This window comes from Rhinopithecus bieti, unplaced genomic scaffold (assembly GCF_001698545.2).
Source record: "Rhinopithecus bieti isolate Rb0 unplaced genomic scaffold, ASM169854v2 scaffold_2432, whole genome shotgun sequence".
NCBI lineage: Eukaryota > Metazoa > Chordata > Mammalia > Primates > Cercopithecidae > Rhinopithecus > Rhinopithecus bieti.
In genome coordinates, this window is record NW_016804136.1 from 1483004 (window position 1) to 1501454 (window position 18451).

Genomic DNA, 18451 nt, shown 5'->3' on the forward strand with positions numbered 1-18451 from the left:
ATAGAAGAGACTTAGCTTTCCAACAAGACCCAATGAAGATAGCATGAGGCCAACTGAATTTGTCTCTTCTCTCTCTGCTCTTTTTTTTCCTCTGCCATTAACCCAAAGGAGAAAACAAAACCCTTTCATTATCTTTCAACATTACATAAAATCATCTTCAAAAGAGAAAACCAAATTTCATGTTTGCATTAGTGCATCTTTAATGTTAAAGTTAGTTTTAAGATAAAATTTTATATCTCTATCCAGTTTTAATTAGTTTGACCATAAGGTAAGATTTTCATCAACTTTTAGAACCCTTTACAATTTTCCATCAAACAGCAGATCAATTTTCTAAGAAAACCCTGTTATTCCGACAAATGGGTCCAGATTCTGGCCCTACATCAGTATGATTTTAATGTTTTAACCTACGGAAAAAAGCTAAACAATTTCTTTTAAATCTTAGCCAACTTGTTTATACCCACAGAATTTTACAAGATCAACACTTTTCAAGCCCTTTTCACTTTGCTTAAACCTTCTGTTTTGTTCCATTACTCTTTTAGGTTAAGGCAATCTTTAAAACCCTCTGGGCTGGGCTCAGTGGCTCATGCCTATAATCCCAGCAGTTTGGGAGGTCAAGGCGGGCGGATCACCTGAGGTCAGTAGTTTGAGACCAGCCTGACCAATATGGTGAAACCTCATCTCTACTAAAATACAAAACATTACCCAGGTGTGGTGGCATGCGCTTGTAGTCCCAGATACTGGGGAGGCTGAGACAGGAGAATTGCTTGAACCTGGGAGGTGGAGGTTGCAGTGAGCCGAGACCGTGCCCAGCGTGGGCAACAACGACACTCTGCCTCAAAAGTAAATAAATAAATAAAATAAAACCCTCTGGGGCCGGGCGCGGTGGCTCAAGCCTGTAATCCCAGCACTTTGGGAGGCCGAGACGGGCGGATAACGAGGTCAGGAGATCGAGACCATCCTGGCTAATACGGTGAAACCCTGTCTCTACTTAAAATACAAAAAACTAGCCGGGCGACGAGGCGGGCGCCTGTAGTCCCAGCTACTCGGGAGGCTGAGGCAGGAGAATGGCGTAAACCCAGGAGGCGGAGCTTGCAGTGAGCTGAGATCCGGCCACTGCACTCCAGCCTGCGTGGCAGAGCAAGACTCCGTCTCAAAAAATAAATAAATAAATAAATAAATAAAACCCTCTGAACTAGACAAAACTACATTCCCTTTAACAAAAGCCATATTCCCATGCCTTCTTATAATCTTTTACCAAAAACACATTCCCTACACACCTTGTATGTAAAACTCTAGTAGTCTCAACTACATGTCACAATGTTAACTCATAGCAACTTTAATTTTTGGTGAAAATTCTGATAAGTAAGCAATTTTAATTATGTACCAGGGGTAGAGCCTAGGACATCAGACAGAAATGAAGATAAAGTGTGAATCCTTTTAGTATAGTTAGTGACCATGGCTCTCCATATGTCCACAGGCCTTATCTATAATCTAATGCTCCAAAGTAGGTAAATCGAATACTTTTCAAAAGTCAAAGAAACAGTCTGACCTTAAAGTATCTAGCAAATCTGATATCTGACCTTAATTTAGACCAAGCGTCTACATTTTTGAGACATTCTATTTTACCAATAATCTTTAAAACTGTCTTTATTTCCAAAAGAGTACTAAAGTCACGTGAACGAAAAGACATTAAAGTTTCTATTTTTCTGACAAAATATTTAAGTGCTTATTTTTCTAAGCCAATTAATCAGAGCTCTTTTATATATAAACATACAACACATATAAATACACAAACAGACAGAAGATTCAGCACTTGTAGATTTTTCATTTGCCAGTTTCTCAGCTGGATTAAGGCTTCAGGGTGGAGCCTGTGGAAGAAGAGGGCCAGGAAAGCATGCGTTTCCAGGGCCAAATAAGCAGCAAATAAGCAGCTGAAGGCAAAGACAGATCCCCAAAATTAAGAGTGCCATTTTATACTGGTTCCTGAACCCCCGATGGGAGAAGACAGTGCAGTGCTTCCACCCTGCATTTCATTTTGCAAGGCAGCCTAAAGCCAATCAGCCCATTTTGCAATCAGCCCATCCCTCATGGAAGTCTCATCTCCATTGTAGGGGCTGGGGATGTTCCCTTCTCTTCCAGGTGTCCACGAGCATGCTTCTCTGATCCAAGTGTGCAGAGTCAAGTATCCCTCCATAACTGCTATTAGCCATCCCTTAAAGTATACTTCCTACCTAGTTATTACACATCACAGCTCTCTCATAGTGAGAAGTAATTTCTGGTACCCCCGAAACTCAAAACCGTTGATAACACAGTGCAAAACAGACCAGAGCCTTTGGTTTTGAGAGGGATCCATCCATTTTTAACTCCTGGCATTTCATGAGGAAAACAGAGGTTTTGTTTTGCTTTTGTTTTTCCCAAAACAGGATCTGTGGCGCCTCCTCTGTTTTCTCAAGGAGTCCCAGGCTACCAGAAGTTAGCTTAGGGCCTCTCATGTGTGCATTAAGAGTGGCAAGACAAAACAAATGAAGAAAAATATTTCAGCCCACTGAGAAGAAAAAATTTTCCAGAAAACAAGTTCCAAGAAGAGAAACACATAAAGGCCTTTTAAATGCATCTATAGCTTGTTTATCCACTTTTAATTAAGCTGACTTTTAACCATAGTGCTCTTTAAAAAAGAAATCCTTTCAAAACTCTTAGTACCCAACTTTAGCCATGACAAGTGGCCAATATTTCTAGCTTCTGAACTTTACCAAAGGTAACCTCCTAGGTGCTTTGAAGACATGGTAAGCAGTTGCTTTTTTTTTTTACAAGATTTAGAATCTCCACAAGGTAGTTCAGAGAAAGGAAAATTCAAGAGAGGAAATCAGAAACTATTTATAAGAGAAAAAAATCTCAGTAAATGGCAAAGTTACACAAATAACAAACCAGAAAGGAATCACTCCAGAAGCCAATAATTGAACCCAGGCCACCACTGTCAAAAGATAAAGGCTTAGCTACTGAGTTATACAGCATTGAGAAGCTTCTGTTGCTTTTCCCAGAAGGAGCATAGAGAAGCCAATTTCAAGCTTGCGAGGCTTTTAACTGCTCAAGAAAAACTTTTAGGACTATGACATGAACCCCAAAATTCCTATGCTCTGGCTGGTGGAAACTAAAAACAGTATCCACACATGGTCACAAGGTTAAGCTCTTAACGACACAAAACAAGACAGAGAAATTTCATAGAGTATTCGTTTCAGGGACCCGTAGCAAAATTTGTAACTGACCAGCCTGCCAAGCTGACTTGAAAAGCAGGCTTATAGGGGTCCTAAACCCACATTCTATCCTGCGACAGCCCTCTCTCCATTACAGAACACAGAAAGACAAATTCTTTGTACAAAGTACACCAGATGTGCTACAGCCTAAGACTAGTCTCACAAGTCCTTTTTTCTATTAATCAAACCCTTGCAGAGGAGACAAATAGTTCACTGTTTATCCAGACAAAGAGAAAGAGACCAGAAACTTGGCTGGTAAGAATTTCTTACCCTTTTTGTTGGGATACCAGGTTTCTGGGTTCCCTTTCTCTGCAGCTTCCAGAAGAATGAAGCAGCTTCTGGTGACCCTGCTTGCTTGTGCTATAGCTGTGGGGTTTAAGCCACTTACAAGAGAAAATCACCCTTTCCTGCTTTATGGAACCAAAGACAAGATTCTCAGTTTGCAAGATGCTGCCCAATGGGCTACATGGGGAACCGAATTAACATTTTCCATCCCAGCAAAATACACATAACAAAACAGACATTAGTCACTTCGTGCAGCACCCAATATCAGCCTAGCAAAGGTCAAAATTTTTCCATTGGTCCCTGTTGTCTTTGACCCACTCCAGGTGGGGATGGATGACCTCTGAACGGTAATTCACAATGGGGTCTCTGGGCAAGGGGAAGACCAGACATTCACCCCGAGAGGCCTGTTGAGCCTTCTTTAGAGCTCACTGAATGTGACCAGACATAAGGAGGGTTCTCTGAGTTAGGCCTGCTGGACTTTCATTAGCAACCCCTCTGAGATGCCTTCTACATATACAAACACACACAAAAACGAGATGGATAGATGGCCTTCCAAATCAGATCCCTAACCTAGAACTCCAAGAGTGTCCCTTCCAAACTATTCTCCTATTCTCTATCTGAGAAACCTCCTCGAAATCTTCCTGATTGAAGAGAAGTCTCCCAAACCAGGACTCTTCCTACTAATTAGAAAGAGCCAACCAAGACCCACCCAGGAGCCAAACAGACGCCCCGCAATGGAGCTACAGACACCCCACCACAGGGCTACAGAACCAGTCAGGAGAAGGAAGACGGTGTTGGCAGCACCTAGGATACTCACCAATCAGACATCCCACACTGGGGATACAGTAGACACCCTGTGATAGGGCTACAGTTAAGGGATGTCTCCCTGGGACTATTTCTCCGGTGCAATTAAATCCATGCACATTGGATTGGCAGCGCCCTGCCAGTACAGAGTACCGGAGTTAGCCCCCAGTTCAAGAGAACTAGGTGACTGCTTGGGCTGGCTTCTGGATCCATCACTGGAGTGGGGCTACCTGTCCGTGGTTCACTGGCCCCCCTCCAGCGATGAATTCCGGATGAGCCCCCAAATTTGTAACTGCCCAAAGGGTTCACATTGCCCACTGCCTAGACAGCCAATTCATCAAGACAGGGGAATTGCAATAGAGAAAGAGTAATTCATGCAGAGCCGGCTGTGCGAGAGACCAGAGTTTTATTATTACTCAAATCAGTCTCTGATTCATAGTTTTCGACGGAATTTCTTTCACTGGCTTTGCTTCCCAGTTGTACTATAATAAATATGATTTGGAGTAATCCATCTGCCAACACTCCCTCAACCAAATCTTCCCTGCCCCACACACACAGTGTTTCACCTAGGAAGATCTAGTTCTCTTTGTGTCTGAAGGGGGCAGAAGGGGGGATCTAGGCCTTCCTTCTCCCTCATGTGAGTGGCCATAAGCAACAGAAGAATCTGTGTCTTGCCCTTAACATGGCCAATGTCTGCTCCACATATGGGCCCAGAGGCCACACTATTAGCACTTCTGGGAAGCTGATAAGGACATCTGCAATGGAGGTCTTTCATCCTGAGGCAAGGGTACCAGTTCTGCCAGCCCTTTGTATTATTTGAAAACAGTGCTGGGAATCATATTTGCAGATCCACAAATGCTATTTGATTATTCCATGGCATGAAAGATGAATCTGAGGTTTAGTGGAGAGGGCAGACTGAAGACTGAGGAAACACAGTTTGTAAGGGCAAAATACGCTAAGTTTGAGCAAAAATACATTCTACTTGTAGCCAGAACTCTGAGAACACTGGGAAGAGTAGGTAGAGCTGGGACCAACATTCAAAGATAATGCCCCAACTGTATTTTAGCCTCATTTTTACCTGCTGGCCAGCATCTTCTCATAATTACCTTGGCTACACAGTCCTTGTTTGCATCTCCAGAGAGACAGTGGTGTCTGAAGAAAGAAGATGATTCAGGAGACAGATGACCCAAGTCTGGAAGGAATCTCAAAAAGGAAATGTACAATAGTGAAAAGTGCGACCTCTTGACTCAGATTTCATCTCCAATCCTTGTTCTGTCACAGTCTATCTGTGATACCCTTATAGCATCTGAGTCTGTTTGCCTCATGCAAAATGGAACAGATGGTATCTTCTAAGACAGTTATAAAAATCATTAGGCCAGGCGCGGTGGCTCACGCCTGCAATCCCAGCACTTTGGGAGGCCGAGGCAAGCAGATCACAAGGTCAGGAGATTGAGACCATCCTGGCTAACACGGTGAAACCCTGTCTCTACTAAAAATGCAAAAAATTAGCCGTGCGTGGCGGGAGGCTGAGGCAGGAGAATGGAGGGAACCCGGGAGGCGGAGTTTGCAGTGAGCCGAGATAGCGCCACTGCACTCCAGCCTGGGTGACGGAGCGAGACTCCGTCTCAAAAAAAAAAAAAAAAAAAAATCATTAAAACATGTAAAGCATAAAAAGCTGGCTCATCTTAGGTATTAAAAAAAAATTGGCAAAACTACTATCATTAGTATCTGTCAAATAGAGATATTTGCAATGTGCTTGTGAAAAGGAGAAAAAGAATGCCTTTGGCCTTTAGTAAATATTTAGTAAATGGTCCCATTAGTCCTGTCGTTACCATGCACCACTACATGTTTGACCTTGAGCAAAGCCACCTCTGTCATTGGTAAGACAGGGAGAATTTCTACTCTATCTCACTCCCATAACAACTGCAGTGATGACTGGAGGTAATTACACATACCTCACTTGTTTTTTGGAGTTGTGATGACCAAAATTGAAGGCTAGGAATGGGGAACAATGCACTAGAATGAAACACACTGGATTTTGGGGCAACAGACTCGGGTTATAGTCTTGGTACTGCATTTTACCAACCAAAAGGCCTTAGGCAAATCACCCAGTAACCTGACTTTTCATCCCTGTGAGAAAATACAAATGTGAGAAACTATCATTATTGCTCCTAGAGGGCAAAGCCAGTCTTCTCTCTGTTTTTTTTTTTTTTGAGACAGAGGTCTTGCTCTGTTGCCCAGGCTGGAGTGCAGTGGCACGATATCAGCTCACTGCAACCTCCACCTCCTGGGTTCAAGAGATTCTCCTGCTTCAGCCTCCTGAATAGCTGGGATTACAGGCGTGCGCCACCACACCCAGCTAATTTTTGTATTTTTAATAGAGACAGGGTTTCACTATGCTGGCCACGCTGGTCTCGAACTCCTGACCTCGTGATCCACCTACCTCAGCCTCCCAAAGTGCTGGGATTACATGCGTGAGCCACCACACCCTGCCAAGTCTTATTTTAATAGTTCTGGTACCCATCAATGTTGTTAGCACCAAGTGGGCACTCAATATTTATGTTTAATGAATTATAAACTACCCAGAATTTGTATTTTTAACCATTACCAACTTTTTTGCCCATAAGCTGGTAGCTTTTGTCCCAATCTGATTTGGTGGATCCATCCCAAAGTAGTTTGTATTCCATGCCAACCTTAACACCCTCAGAGATGTTACTTGGATACAACTGGAAGAAAAAACTGACAAGAGAAAAGAAAGCAGCTCTTCTGTTTATGGCAGTTGCAGGGGAACGGTTTCACGATCTGCCCGCCCTGCCCCCCACCCTCTGGTTTGGGAATCACTTCTCTAAATTACCTATTATTCTAAGAACCTTTTCTATGGGATTTATCCTCACAGAAAGTGGTGGGCATTGAAGAAGCCAGAGCTGCTTACGGATGACTCTCCACGGATAATATGAAGGGGCAGGATGCCTTACAAGTCTCCTCCAAATGGGAGGTGGCAGGTGGAAAGCAGCAGGTAGAAACATGGAAGGGAGAACTGGGCTTCCTGGTGCCAGGGGAGAAATCTTGAAGTGGAACTTCTTGGTAGTAGTAGATTTATGTACCCTTCATCTACACTACATAATATTCCAGAAGTATTACCTTATTTGATCTCTGAGAGCTTTGGTAGAAGAGGGAACCCTGTAGAAGTTGAAAAGGAGACAGAAAGGGCCAAAATTTTAACAATCACCATCTTTGTGCACTGTTAACAATCTGGTCTGGAAAGAGGACACTGGCGAGTATTTTCCAGATCTGTCATGTATCAAGTACTGCTCATGTTACTGAGGAGTAGCTGTAATCTGAAATCAGTATTTTTATTTTTTATTTTTTTCTGAGAAAGGGTCTTGCTCTGTCGCCCAGGCTGGAGTACAGTGTCGTGATCTCGGCTCACTGCAACCTCCACCTCCTAGATTCAAGCGATTCTCGTGCCTTGGCCTCTCAAGTAGCTGGGATTACAAGCATGCACCACCACGCCCGGCTAATTTTTGTAATTTTAGTAGAAACAGGGTTTCTACTACTGCCCAGGTTGGCCAGGCTGGTCTTGAACTCCTGACCTCAGGTGATCAGCCCGCCTCAGCCTCCCAAAGTGCAAACCTCACTCAATCACCCCAGCTGGGTTAAATATCCCTTTGTAGTCTTCAACTTACTGCACTGTTAATTTCTCATTTATTTACTTATTCTCCAATTCTGAAAAAAAGCAGGAGCTTTATCTTGTTTAGTATTCTATCCCCAAGTGCCCATACAGTGCATCACAAAAAACAAGATACTCCACAAATGTTTAATTTATTAAATGTACCAGGGTATACTAATTCATTACATTTTAATTTTTCTATAGATACTCAAATAGCTAAGCAAATGGAGGTACATGCCAGTCTTTCTTCTTTTATATACAACAGACAAAAGTATTGGGAGGCTAGACACCAATCAGCTATTTTTTCTCCTGGAACCAGATCATCATACTGCTGAGTTCCTTCAAGCCATTAAAGTACAGCCTTCCTTCCAATGCTCCATAATCTGTTCAAAATCACAGTATAAATACAAAGTTCTTCAAGCCATTTTACAAAACCAGCAAAACTACAACAAAATCCTACAGGAAAAAGTAGAACAATCTCATTTACAAACAGCATTTTAACAGTATTATTAAATGTAACAAAACTAAGATCAAAATCTAAATCCTTAAAGTCACACTATTTCTACAGAAATAAGACCCTCGCCCCACCTATACTACTTATGACTCAGGACAGTAGCTCATCCCCACGGGGACCCCACTGGCCAACTTTTCACCAACCCTCACCAGAGGTGGATGCCGGCCCTAGCACTGGCCCTGGCCCTCATACTGGCTTCAGCTCTGGCCTTGGCTCTGGCCCTGTCGGCCTCGTCTGCTAGGGCCTCACGGTACTGCACTGGCCAATGCTGGGGTTCCTTCTTATGCAGCTTGGCCACGAACCCCAGGACTTTCATCTTGCTGATTTCCAGGTTGCTTCGGGGACCCCAAGAGAATTCATATTCCGGTGGACTGGTGTGAGGCACCCGCCTGTAACTGAGGTATCGCTGCTGGACAAAATCTTCCATAATAAGCCTCTTCGGATACCCAAAGAGGAAATGATACTTTGAGGGTTGCATCCCCAACCGACGCAGCATCTCCCAGACCTGGGCTTCCCTGGCGCTATTACCTCTCATATAGATAAGGCCCAGGATCATCATTAACAGACCCAATCTGGGGCCATCTCCTCCCAGATCCTCCTCCTCCTCTTCCTCAAGAGGTTTTAGTTTGTTGATCAGGATGTAAGTGTGGTGCTTGCGGTCAAACTGTTTCAGCTCAAAACCAAAGACATACCGCAGATGCTCTGCGGCCCTTGCGATGATGTCCGGGAACAGAGCCTTCAAGTCTCCAATAACGTATTTCACCATCTCCGAGCGTGTGATGGGACTCTTCTTCTTGTCTTTCACCAGGAGGAACTGCACCAACTCTGCCACCGTCCGATTCAGACGGCGGTAGGCCCTGCGCCTTGCCAAGGCTTTGGCCGCCAAGGCCCTCGCGCCTTTCCGGGTGAGGGCGGGCTCCACAGCCCCCTCCTCCCTCCCAGCGCCAAGCTCCTCCTTGGGGCGCTCCTGCGAGGCGGTCGGGGCCCGGGTCTCACCATCATGGCCGCCATCCTTCTCCCCCTCGGCCTGCGGGACTGGGAGCCCCCGGCTCTCTGGTGTCTGCAACATGTTTTCGGGCAGGCAGGTGCAGAGCGCGTATACGGGCCGAGGGGTGTGGGAGCCGCCGTGCAAGCCCTGGGGTAGAGGATGGATAGCGGCTGGGGCGGCGGGAGTACAAGGAGCAATGGCAGAGGGAACTTTGTGGCTGCTGGGCGGCACCGCACGGGAGTCAAACCTGCTGCCGAAACGCCGCCAGCAGTCGGGACCTGCGGCGCGCAGCCTCAGTCCGCGCCAGCGCGAGTGGCCGCTTCCGGCCACCTCAGCCAGGATGGCGACCCTTGTGCCGCGCGAAGCCCCTCCTTTTCCGGCCCCTTCTTGGGGGGTGGGGGGTGTGCCCAGGCTGCTGTAAGTGGAAGTGCCCTGGAGGGTGGGACATGGGTGCACCCTGTGCTGGATTTTAAGCTCGAAAACTCGGGGGCGGGGAAATGTAACCAGGACTCTCCCATCCAAGGCATGCAGACTGGGGAATGTTTCAGTGTACAAGGGATGAAACAGGGATGGAGTGCCACTCACGTTCTTTCTGCAAGTGCCTATTTGTAAGTGTGTGTATCTCGGATTTTCAGTGCTTTACCGTGGCTCTAGTGCAGAGTGCACGGTGAAGGCTGGGAGGTAAGACTGTGCGAGCCAATTAGTAAGGGATGCTAGGGAGATTGAAATTTATTCTGGACATAAAGAGAAAATACTGCAGCGGGATTTAAGCAAGTGAGTGTCCAGACCAGATCTGTGTCTTCATGTTCTGGCGGTCTTGTGGAAGATGGATTGGAGTTCGGCCGGCTAAAAGCTAGAATCCAGTTTGGAGGATTATTATAGTGCAAACTAGGAATTGGTACCTCGCCTATTCACTGGGGTGTATCTTCAGTGCCTAGAGCAGTGCCTGACACAGAGAGGAAGTCAATAAATATTATTCAATGGGTCATTATGATAAGGGAGTAAGGACAGCAGATTCCATGGGGATCAGAGGAAAATGATAAGATATACTGAGGAAGTACGGCAGAAATAGGGACTGGTTGGAAGAAAGGGGAAGTTTTTTGTTTTTTGTTTGTTTGTTTGTTTTGTTTTGCTTTTGTTTCTGCCCAAGTCAAATTTGACTACTCCCATGTATTTCTTCTTTTTCTCTTTTTGCACACTCTGAGCTTTCTTCCGCTTCTTGATCCTTCCTTCCTTCCTTTACTTCCCTTCTTCTTTCCTTCCTCCCCTTCTGCCTTCCTCCCTCCCTCCTTCCCTTCCTGCCTCCCTTCCTCCCTCCCTCCCTCCCTTCCTCCTGTCTGAAATGCCTTCTCTGTTACCTCCATTTCTCCAAATCCTGTCCACCATTCAGGGCCCAGTTTAAACATCACCTTCCCAAACCTTCCGTAGTCACCATGCATAGAAGTTATTTATTGTCATCTCTGAATAACCTTAGCAATTTGTTAACCACGTATACAGGCCTATTAGATGCCAAGCTCCATTCTAAGCACTTTTCAAATATTAATTCATCGGATTCTCACTAATGTAGGTACTAATACCATCATCCCCATTTTATAGATGATTGTGTCTTTTCTGTGACACAGTTTGCTACTTACTAGCTATGTAATCTTGGGCAAGTTACCTAAACTTCTGCCTTTCTGTTGCCTTATCAGTAAAATGAGTATAATAGTAGTAACAGCATTGTGGAGATTATGTGAAGTAATGCATATAAGCATTTAACACAGTGCTTGGTACATATTGATATTCAATAAATGTTAGCTGTTAATTATTGCATATTTTTATATGCAATATACAATATTAGAATTGCAAGATGAACTGTCCTGGAATGCCTAGCACTCTGTGGAGATGCGGAGGAGGTGTCCTGGGACAAAGCACAGAACCAGGTCAGTACTCACCCATTCTGTGACCTTGCACAGGATGCTCAAACACTCTGGGCCACTTTTTTCCGATACTGTAGCCCTGATAGGTAAGTGGTATTATTAGCCCCATTTTCCAGGTGAGGTTACACACAAGGAGGTTAAGTAACTTGCCCAACATCACACAGCTGGGACGTGAGCCCATATAGTATGACTCCAGAGACCGTGCTCTTAACCACTACATTCATGGATGTTAATTATTATTATCATTTACTATACTTTGTATTATAATTTGTTGTGCTTATCTTATTACCCTTCCCAAACCAAACATCCTAAAAGCTAGGGCTATGTCTTTAACTCTTGAAGAGCTTCTCATAGTCAATACTCAATATGTAATTGGCAATGAATAAATGACAGAAGGCTTTACTTTTTTTCCCTGGGAAATAACAATTACTTATTTTAAGTAAATATCTGACAGACTTTTCTAAATCTAAATATGAAATCTTCCTTTTAAAAACTTTTGAAAATATATACCCATTTGTATCATATGACTTACAAAAACTGAAAGTATGTGAATGAAGCAGGAGAAGATGTTTATTATAGCCCAGCTCGAGGCTGTTATTAGTTTTCATTGTGCCAAACATTTTATGTACAATATAATTTAGTCCTCACAAATCCCTATTAAGAAGGTATTATTATCCACATTTACAAATGGGAAAACAGTCACAGAGAGGTTAAATCACCTGCCCCAAACCACCCATCTGTTAAGTGCTAGACAAGAAATGAAAACTCAGATTTGTAAACTCTGAAGCAAGACTGCCTGGTTATCTGTTTTTCCTGAAGGTAGAGCGAGCCACCCATACCTAAAAGGACAGTGCTAGAGATAAAATAGTCCACTTGCATATTTTCCTCACTACAAGGATTGCCAGGAAGATATGCAGGAGATATATGCATGGAAAGGAGCATGCAGAAGATACATTAAATGAAAAGAATTTTGAGGGACAAATCTGTGGTAATAGGGCTGGATTTTAAGAACTGAATGAATGACAATACTGCTCATAAGAAGGAACAAATTACTGACACAATGTGAATGAGTCCGGCAGATATGTTGAGTGGCAGAAGAAAGATACAAAAGATTATACATATAATATGATTCCATCCATTTGATGTTCAAGGCAGGATAAACTAATCTACAGTGATAGAAATTAGGACAGTGGAGGCTTGGGGTGGTGTTGACTGGAAAGGGGTATCCAGGAACTTTCGGTGGTGATGGCAATGTTCTGTGTCTTGATTTGGATGTAGGTATACATTTGTCAAAACTTGTCAGACTGTACACTTAATAGCTATGCACTTCTTTTCTTTTTTTTGAAACAGGATCTCACTCTGTTATCCAGGCTGGAGTAGTGCAATGGCACAATCTCAGCTCACTGCAATCCCTGCCACTGCAACCTCCACCTTCCAGGTTCAAGTGATTCTCTTGCCTCAGCCTCCAAAGTAGCTGGGATTACAGGTGTGTGCCACCACACCTGGTTAATTTTTGTATTTTTAGTAGAGATGGGATTTCACCATGTTGGCCAGGCTGGTCTCAAACTCCTGACCTCAAGTGATCCACCTGCCTCAGCCTCCCAAAGTGCTGGGATTAGAGGCACGAGCTACCACACCCAGGCAGGTATGCATTTCATAATGTATGAATTATACCTCAAAATTTATAGAAATAAAAAGGATTTTAAAAAATGAACAGCCCTTTAGGTATGGGAGGTGGCGAGGAGTAAGAAAGGTGAATGGACTTTGCTTTACCACTTGCCAGTCCCTAGATGTTACCATGTTATAGTGGAAGGGATGCAAACAATCATTTTTCTCATTTCATTATGTCCACCATGTAACTGGACAGGCAGACTTTTTTATTTTTCTTTTTTCTGAGACGGAGTCTCGCTCTGTTGTCCAGGCTGGAGTGTAGTGGCACCATCTCAGCTCACTGCAAGCTCCATCTCCCGGGTTCACGCCATTCTCCTGCCTCAGCCTCCTGAGTAGCTGGGACTACAGGCGCCCGCCACCTCACCCGGCTAGTTTTTTTGTGTGTTTTTTAGTGGAGACGGGGTTTCACTGTGTTAGCCAGGATGGTCTCAATCTCCTGACCTCGTGATCCACCAGCCTAGGCCTCCCAACAGGCAGACTTTTAACACATTCCTTACCTAAGCTTTTAAAAGGGATGAAAGGTATATGTCTTTGGTTTGGGAGATGATGAAACATATACTTCAATGACTATTGGGTTGGAATCTTCTTGAGAGAGGATCCTTCTTAGCCTAGACTGGAGTCTTCAAAAGGTCACAGTGCTTTGTACAGTTTCATACGTGGAAGGGAGAAGGATGTTCCACTGGAAAAGTAGATTTGCGGCTGAGCTGTCCTGGAATACCAGCACACTGTGGAGATGCGGAGGAGGTGTCCTGGGACAAAATGCTGAAGCACGTCAGTACTCGCCCATTCTGTGACCTTGCACAGGATGCTGAACCTCTCTGAGCCACCTTTTCCTCGTCTTTAGGCCCTGACAACCCTTGTTTTGCCCATCCTCGCAGAGTTATTTTGAAGTTCAATCAAGATTATAAATGTAAATATGCGTTTAAAATGCTCCACCGTTAAGAAATAAATATAAAATGTTACAGACCCTTTTCTAAAAGAGACGTGGTGGAAAAATCCCAGTAATGAGGGTGACTGGCCTCTTATACAGACATTTCGGAATAGCTTACACATTCCTGGTTGCAAAAACTGGCCAAAAAAGATTAAATAAAGAAATGTCAAGTACTGACACTCTATTTGAGGCCAGTGAATACTTTGGTACAGAGCCAGGGTTATCTTGTTGGATTCCTTCTAAACTTGACAATAGAGTCCTCCAAACTCTTGAATGCCTTCTTCACACAGGTGCTGAGTAACATGTCACCCCAGATCTGATGGTCCCCAGGCTGCATAGGTGCTTGTGTCTTCCCTATTTCTCCTGACAGTCTTGACAGCCGTGCAGCTGATCTGGCTTCAAGCAGGGATCAGAGGAAGAGCTTTGTCCCTATCCCTAGGCTGGGACAAATTGAAGGCTGGTTTTGTCAGAGCAGAGTGGGCAGAGTGTGAGGCTTTGGGTCCCTCTGTGGGGCTGGGATTGAGGCAGGATGGCCAGGCAGATGATTCGATCTGACTTGGGTAATGAAAATTGTTTGTTACTGTTTGAAGAGTAATTGTGTAAGCAACAGTACTTCTGTGTTTGGCTGCCAGTGACTCACCAGTGTCTGTAATATAACACCAAACCCAAAGGAGGAGCAGACCCTGGCCTGCGGGGGAGGGGGAATGGCAGGGGCAGAAGGCCCCTACTCATTCTTCCCCGTCTCCCTCTTCCACTGTCCCACCCCCTCTCTAAACCACGAAGGAGAGTTGGCGAGAAGGCATTTGCCACCTGGACACAATGAGGCCCAGTGCAAGGGGCGGGTGAGAGCCTGGCCAGGAGCCAGGGCCCTGGTCTGAATGGCTGTTGCCAAGGGGCTGCCAACAGCCCATCTCAATCCCCAAGAGGCCAGGCAAGGGCGGGGGGCCCAACCCCCACCTCCGAGGCCCACCTCACGCCATTTGCAGGCCGTGATCAGAATGTGCAGGATGCGGGGGGCTTTGAGCGGCTGAACAGAGCCGTTTCCCCTCTGCTGGCCGCCGGTCCACTTGGATTAGAGCGGCCTCTCCGGAGCCCCTTTGTGGGCTGCTTGTTATTCCGCACGCACAGAGCACTGTGCATTCATCTTTATTAGTTCTAATTGCTTCCCCATTCTAATGGGATCTTGATATTCCCATACAATTGAAAGGAAATGTATTCATTAAAATAATTCTTCTCCTAACTGCCGCTTCAAGCTGCTCCTCTAAGTGACATTGTCTCTCTAACCACAGCCTGCTGAGGCCTCTTATTAAGACTCTAGTCAAAAGCCAACTTTGGGCAGCAAACTTTCCTTGCAGGAGTTTCCAGACACTGAAGAGAGGGTGCTTTTTAATCGGCTCACACACAGAAGTTGGAGGCCAGCTGGTGTAATTGGGGGTGCTGCTCCGGGTGGATGGAGGGAGAAGGGCTCGCCTCCAGCTCTGCCTCCCACAACAATGACCCCTTTCTGCACACCAACCAGCTCATTTGGAGAGGGCTTCTCCCCCTGTCATGTGTGTGAAACTTCTTGTTTATGCCACAAGCAGTTACTAGGTGTGTTTTAAGCCCAAGGCACTGAGTAAGGTGCTGTGGGAAGCGAGGAGACAGGGCTGTAGATTCCAGGCGTTTACGGTCTTGGTGGGTGGCTCCCAACTCCAAGTCCCTAGAGTTAAGTATGAGAGGAAAGGCTGGCAGAGTTCTCCATGTTCAGAGAGCTTACTAGGATCACGAGTTGAGAAAAGCAGGCTATTATTTCATAAATATATTTGATTTAATAACCAAAATCTTTCAAGCTGTGGGACCATGGGGTAATACAAGAAGCTTTTTGGGACATTGGGAACCACTGATCTATTTCAGGGAATAAGCTGTCGTAAAAAGAATGACTACATCAATGTGTGCTCTTGACATCAGTGGTATCAATAAAGTGTTATGGGAATTTGGAGGGGTGGAAGGAAGTAAGTGCTGGGCACTGCACAATTGCTTGAATCTTATTTAATCCCTGGAACAGCCCTTTGAGGGAAGCATAATTATTCCCCATTTTACAAATGAAATTTAAGAGAAGTTAGATAATGTTTCCACTGTCAAGAGCTGGAGTCAGGATGAACACCAGCCTTCTGATTCCAAAACACAGGCTATTTTCATGGCACCTCTCACATCATATCTGTCTTGGGCGATCAGAGGTTTCCTGTGGGAGGTGGTGTTTGATCCCCCTTGAGGCCTTTAGGAATAGTGGGTTGTCAACAGGCAGGGAGTGTGGTCCCAAAGGAAGCAAAAACACACACAGGGACTAGGAGGAAGCTGGCATATCAGGAAATGACAAGAGTCCAGGTGGCCCAGACGCTGGAGTGTGTGCCGAGGTGGAGGAGGAGAAAAGCAGAATGGTTTGTGAAGGCCAATTTTAAAGAGCCTTGCTTGTCAGGAGTTTGGATTTTATCCTGTAGATAATTCTCCAAGGAGGATACTTGAAGCCTCCAGAGAAACACAGTATTTCTTTCAGGGACATCAATTTTCCTTGAGGTGAATAATTTTAAACATCTTCATATTAAAAGAAATTCAGATATATCGTGGCGTAGAATGCAAAATTCTCATGAATTTTTAAGAGAAAACAGGAGACTTCAAAGAGAGTTTGGGTGTGCTGGCAGGAGCTTCAGGCTCTGCAGTTCCCTGGGGGAACATAAGGCATTTCTTTTGTCTACTGTTGGTGTGCTTCAGTGGTAAAGATTGAGAAGCACTGATTTTACACAAACTGTTTTGATCCCAGGAATAAAATCATTAGCTGTATTTCAAATGGGAGGCAGGGCCCTAGAAGAGAGGTTGGGCAGGGTAGGGACTGTGGGCAAGAAGCCACTTAGGAGGCTGTTGCAATAAACTCTCCAGAGACATAAAGGGCCTGGGGGCTGCCTGGGCCTCAGAGCTCACCTCTTTGCCCGGGTACTTTTGGAGGGGGCTGCCTGAGAGACACCCACCTTGTAACTGCTCCTTTATTTTATTCTATTTTATCTTATTTTATTTTTTGAGATGGAGTTTCATTCTTGTTGCCCAGACTGGAGCGCAATAGCTCCATCTCGGCTTACTGCAACCTCCACCTCCTGGGTTCAAGTGATTCTCCTGCCTCAGCCTCCCAAGTAGCTGGGATTACAGGCGTGAGCCACCATGCCCAGCTACTTTTTGTATTTTTAGCAGAGACGAGGTTTCACCATGTTGGTCAGGCTGGTCTTGAACTCCTGACCTCAGGTGATCTGCCCATCTCAGCCTCTGAAAGTGCTGGGATTAGAGACATGAACCACCATGCCTGGCAGCTCCTTTCTTTTAACAAACTCAGCGATAAGACTAAGATGGCCAAGGAGGCTGTAGCAGAAGCAGTGAAGGGAGGGTCTGGGCCAGGAACAAGTCTTGCAGAGAACCTTCGTGCCCCGGCCTCTTCATCGACGATGCTGCCCTCCAACTACCTTCTGGCCCAACAGGTCTGTTAACTTACCTGCTGGAAGGTGAGTGACTGGACCAGTGATTCTTGGGGAGCACTGCCTTGTTGCAGCATCCAGCCTTCATACACTGGTGGGCAATTTTGTTTTACCCAGTGTGGTGGCCAACACCCTATGGTCAAGAGAGACTCAAGGGAAGGAGGAAGGGGGGATAAGCATCCCAGCTGAGGACCAAGGCCGTGCTTGACTTCTCCTTGTCATCAGTAGATGGAGATAGCCCACCTCAATTAGCCAAAATCCCTAACTCATACGGGTCTTTCTGGAGGAGTCAATTCTTATGTAGTTCATAATTTGTTTATTGAATCATCTTTGTTTTTAAAGCATTACAAAATAACTTAGTGCTGTTTTCCCTAATTTTTAGAGGATACTATTTATTGTAGAAAATTCAGAAAATCTTGACCATCAAAATAAAAAAACCAAAACAGAAAAACACCTGTAATTCCACCACCCTGGAGCAACTACAGAAAACAAATACATTGGTGGGTGTCCTCCTCCAATTTTTCTAAGTACATACAATTTTATTTTTTTTAATGGAGTCATTTTGTGTATACTGCGTGTATACTTTGGCTTTGTATATGCATAACATATATTTCTTCACATACCTTGAATCTTTCACTCTAATTAATATTTTCCTGTAAGGTAATTATTTGTGATTGAAGTTGCCCATGGACCCCTTGTCACCTTTAATGCCTATTGTTATAGATTTAATTTGTTTTCAGTTTTTCATTATGAAATACAATGTGAGGAACTCATTTGTGGCAAAATTTTTCACAGGGAAATATTATAAATATTTTCTCTTATACAAGTAATCATTTTATTGCTGAAAAATGTAAGTTAAGGCAAGAAAACAATTACACACCTGAAAAGTTACCATTCAGAAATCATGTCTGTATACCTTTC

At 44.6% G+C, this 18451-nt stretch overlaps 1 protein-coding gene across 1 annotated transcript; it reads right to left on the minus strand.

Moving 5' to 3' along the window:
* Positions 1-8145: 8145 nt before the first annotated feature.
* Positions 8146-9894, minus strand: MAGEF1 (MAGE family member F1). The gene has a single exon (XM_017866339.1). It carries the CDS (start codon positions 9591-9593, stop codon positions 8670-8672), a length of 924 nt encoding a protein of 307 aa, XP_017721828.1. The 5' UTR covers positions 9594-9894; the 3' UTR covers positions 8146-8669.
* Between the last annotated feature and the right edge of the window lie 8557 nt (positions 9895-18451).